At 38.1% G+C, this 4,319-nt stretch overlaps 1 protein-coding gene across 1 annotated transcript; it reads right to left on the bottom strand.

Moving 5' to 3' along the window:
* Positions 1 to 2,777: 2,777 nt before the first annotated feature.
* On the bottom strand, positions 2,778 to 3,514 carry LOC114531388 (P2X purinoceptor 7-like). The gene is made up of 2 exons (XM_028553007.1): positions 3,291 to 3,514; positions 2,778 to 3,198 (listed from the first exon to the last, which is right to left on the bottom strand). Exons 1-2 carry the CDS (start codon positions 3,512 to 3,514, stop codon positions 2,778 to 2,780), a joined length of 645 nt encoding a protein of 214 aa, XP_028408808.1.
* Between the last annotated feature and the right edge of the window lie 805 nt (positions 3,515 to 4,319).

The following is a 4,319-nucleotide window of genomic DNA, read 5'->3' as shown; positions in this document are numbered from 1 at the left end:
ATGTTGCTTCTCAGCAGACGCGTATGGCCAGCAATGGCCAGCGGATTCTCACAAAATGACGTATGTGAGTGCTTCGCAGAATTTAGCGCTAAATTTAAACTACATTTTTATATGTAAATAGTGTTAAATCAACTGTCAAATTAGTAAAATGCCGCATTGTATGGTTCCCAAATGTACAAATGGTTGGAGGAAGACCAAGGGTACTGATATAACTTATCATAGAGTGCCAAATGGTCCGATGAAAAGCGCTTGGATGCAAAATATCAAAAGGGACAACCCGCGAAATATTAAAAACTCATTTGTTTGTAGTGTTCACTTTACGCCTGATTGTTTTATACCTGCTATGGAAATATGCGGTCGAAAAAAGCCAAAAGCGTTAAAACCAACAGCAATTCCAACGCTATTTGAATACGCAAAGAAGAAACCTCCTCCACGTTCGTCGAGTTTAAGGCAAATACGTATACGTGAAAAAGAGGTATGTGAAATTTTACCTTTTGTATATTTTCATGTACATTACGGTTGGTAACATAATAAAAAATATTAGCAGCCGAGCCAAAATATTAAATGCTGTTTATTATTTTATAACTTATAAAGTATTTTTGTGTAGCTATAATGAGAAATAAATATATTCATTTAAAAGGTTACAAAGAACGCAAATCACAATTTGGAAGATACATGCCCAAAGGCAGGTGAAAGTTGTGAGGCAAGTAATTCTGTGCAGGATGCAGACCAGCTTCTATTTGAGACAAACAGTTTTGATGAAAGTGATATGTTATGTGAAGAAAGCCATGCTACTAAAGCCTGTGAAACAACAAGTGTAAAGGAAATTGGTGTTCAAACATGTGTCTTTAATGTGAAGACATTTAGATCTGTACAAACCCAGACTGATAACATTTTATCTAATGCTGCAGCATGTCCAACATCAGCAAGAGATCATTCTCAGCACAGTATACTTGATGAGCATAATTACTTTAAGCCCACATTACAACCTCCAGATGCTGATTATGTCAATACATCCTCTGTTGAAGATTCAACAATAACAATTCACCCTGAGCCAACTGAAGTACAGAGCAGTGATGATGATTTGAATGGACATGAACATGATCCCATGTATTCTCCTCCTGTCAGCAGTGATGATGATTTGGATGGATATAAAGATGATCCAATGTATTCTCCTTCCAGCAGCAGTGATGACTTTGACAGTGAAGATGAAAATGTTGACCCAACTAAAGAAAAAAAATGGATTGTGTTTGAAAGTGAACTCGATAAACTTTTTGTATTCTGTTCTCAATGTGGAAACATTATTACAACTAAAACAAAACATTGCAAAGGCAGTATGATGATAATCAAAACTACATGTTTACAAGGACATTCGAATATATGGCACTCACAACCTTCATCAAATGGAACTGCAGCAGGTAACTTGTTAATTCCTGCAGCTATTCTGTTTAGTGGCAATACTTACCAGCATATCCAACAATTTTCAAAAGTTCTCAACATGAAGATTGTGAGTTCTTCCAGTTACTACAAAACCCAAAAAAAATATCTACTCCCTGTTGTAAATAATAAGTGGAAAGCAAGTCAGGTTGAGATTCTGAAAGAATTAAAAAAGGCTAACCATGTAGATATAGCTGGTGATGGACGGTGTGACAGCCCAGGCCACTCTGCAAAGTATGGTACGTATACCATGATGGATGAAAGTACCAAGAAAGTCATTGAGTTCAGTGTTGTTCAAGTCACAGAAACCACCTCATCAAATGCAATGGAATACGAAGGATGCAAACGGACATTAAACTCCCTCCTCCAGAAAAAAAATCCCTATTCAGATGCCTCACTACTGATAGGCATACCACAATTACAGCCAAAATGAAGAGTGTCTACCCCAATATAAAACACCAATATGATGTCTGGCATTTAGCAAAATGGGTAACCAAAAAACTACTGAAGAAGGCAAAAAAGAAGTCATTTGAAGATCTGACTCCATGGATCCAGGCAATTTCCAATCATTTATGGTGGTGCGCATCAACCTGTGGTGGAGACTCCAACATGCTCAGAGAGCGGTGGCTTTCTCTTCTTTACCATATTGTTGACAAGCATCGATGGAGTGGTTGCAAGTTGTTCAAGAGGTGTGGCCATCCTACAATGTCAAGAAAAGAAAGGAAAAGCATTAAGTGGTTGAAAGCTGGGTCTCCTTTTCATATAGCACTAGAAGAGATCATCACAAATAAGAAATTTTTAAAAGATTTAGACAAACTCACTGAGTTTCACCATACTGGTGAGTTGGAGCAATACCACTCAGTTTTGTTAAAGTACGCTCCAAAACGTGAACATTTCAGTTACAATGGAATGGTAGCTCGCACACAACTCGCCATGTTAGATCACAATGCACATGTGCACAGGAAGCAAGCAATTGTACAGGTGGGGGAAAATAAAGGAGAAATGAGATTCAACGTTGTATGCCCCAAGCAAAGGAAAAACTGGGTAGCAAAAAAATCAAGAGGCAAAGTCATATGAATACATTGATTCAATGATGAAAGAAGTTCTCTCAATTAAGGAAGGAAAGAAAATTCGCCACAAATACAAGCCTGTCACCCAAGCAAAATGCATTGCCAGAATTCCTAAGCCACCTAAACAGGAAGTAATAGAGCGACATAAAACAAGAATGAAATTCTAGCAATAATTTTAGCAGCACTGTAGGAAGCACAAAACGCAGTATACTGAGATCATATCCTTTAAGAAGGTTGTGGGAAAATATCAAATCAGTATCATACAATACCTTACTCATCCGCAAAATGAAATCCGATAAACTCGAAGTCACCCTCTTGGCCAGGAGGAGGAAAATGGGCCCGAATGCAACTGACTGCACAAGATGGCAACACAACACGCACTTCTCTCCCAAGAACACCCCAGCACCACCTCACTAATTGTCTATATGCAACATGTCTATTTATTTTATGCTCTGGCCCTTCCACAGCATCTGTTCCGTACTGCTGCTTGTACTGAAACCAGGCAGCTTGTAAAACCCAGCGATTTAAACAAACTGCCTGAAATCCAGGGTTAGCTGTTATACATGGATAGCGTGCTGGTGGTTGTTCTTGCTGGTAAACTTCTTCGTTCTTGCTGGCAACCTCGGGAATTTCTTGACAACAAAGACACTCGACTTCCCTGTCCATTATTTGGCAACTTTCGCATGTACACCTATGTTTACATGTATAAAATGGTGTTTCGTATTAGAAGACATTGTATGCAAGTATTACCATATCAATATTCAGAACCTAACAGAAACTTACCAGGTCTTATTCATATCACTTAATCGGACAAGAATATTTTGTTCCGAGCCACTTGATTCAGCGTTCTCACTGTTTGACTCGCTTGAACGAGAGCCGTATGAATCATGTCTCGGATGGAATTGATAGCCCTCAATTCCGTCTGCTAGTTCTTGATTCAATAGAAAATCATCTAAATCATCACTGGACGACCTGTAATCGCTAGAACTCGACGAATTTGTAGACATATTTCTCCCCACAGGTATAAAATAAGCTTGTGTTTGTTTTCAGAGTGCGAAATTGTGCGAAGCACTCACATACGTCATTTTGTGAGAATCCGCTGGCCATTGCTGGCCATACGCGTCTGCTTGAGAAAGACAACATGGCGTCCGAAATATGCCGTTTTAACAGACTTTTAGATGCGATTTCTCCTTAACTAAAAAGAACTGTCCGTTCAAACTTCACAAGTAAGATTAAATAAGTAATATCTATTGATGGAAGGCTACTTTATTTTGAGTGGAGTATCCCTTTAATAATAGTGCAATATCTTTCCATTAGGGCTTTTCAGGTATATTGGAAGAGTTTGATTGCATGGGGAGGAGGTACCTTAGTGGCTTCTTCTGAAAGGGGGTTTGTAGTATTAGAAATAACTTATTTGAGAGGTGATGTTGCCTTTACAGAGGTGAGTAAGGCTGTTGAAATTTGATATATTCATATATCAAAGTCTTGGGTATTTTTTAGTCTGCCAAAATAATATAAACAACTAAGGCTGTGTTTATATGAGTCCAACATGAAAAATTGGCCCTCTTAGGCAAGATCCCACATGCTACAAGAAGGGCTGGCCTTCATTGAAGTGGTGCTAGAATGTAAATGAAGGTAAAAATCAGCCAATGTGTAGACACCACCTAAAACAAGTTTTGTTTAAATATTCAATCAAAAATCACTTATTACCTTTCTAACAAAAATAGCTTCTGTTACTATAAATGTTAAATTCTTTTCACAATATTTTTTTTTGTTGACCAAAGGTTGAACTTGACCTACAATCCTTGTGAT

This window comes from Dendronephthya gigantea, unplaced genomic scaffold, assembly GCF_004324835.1.
Source record: "Dendronephthya gigantea isolate DGI-Jeju-01 unplaced genomic scaffold, DenGig_1.0 000071F, whole genome shotgun sequence".
NCBI classification, from domain to species: Eukaryota; Metazoa; Cnidaria; class Anthozoa; order Malacalcyonacea; family Nephtheidae; genus Dendronephthya; species Dendronephthya gigantea.
Note: the sequence above shows the minus strand (reverse complement) of the source record. Positions and strands in the feature narration are given on the sequence as shown.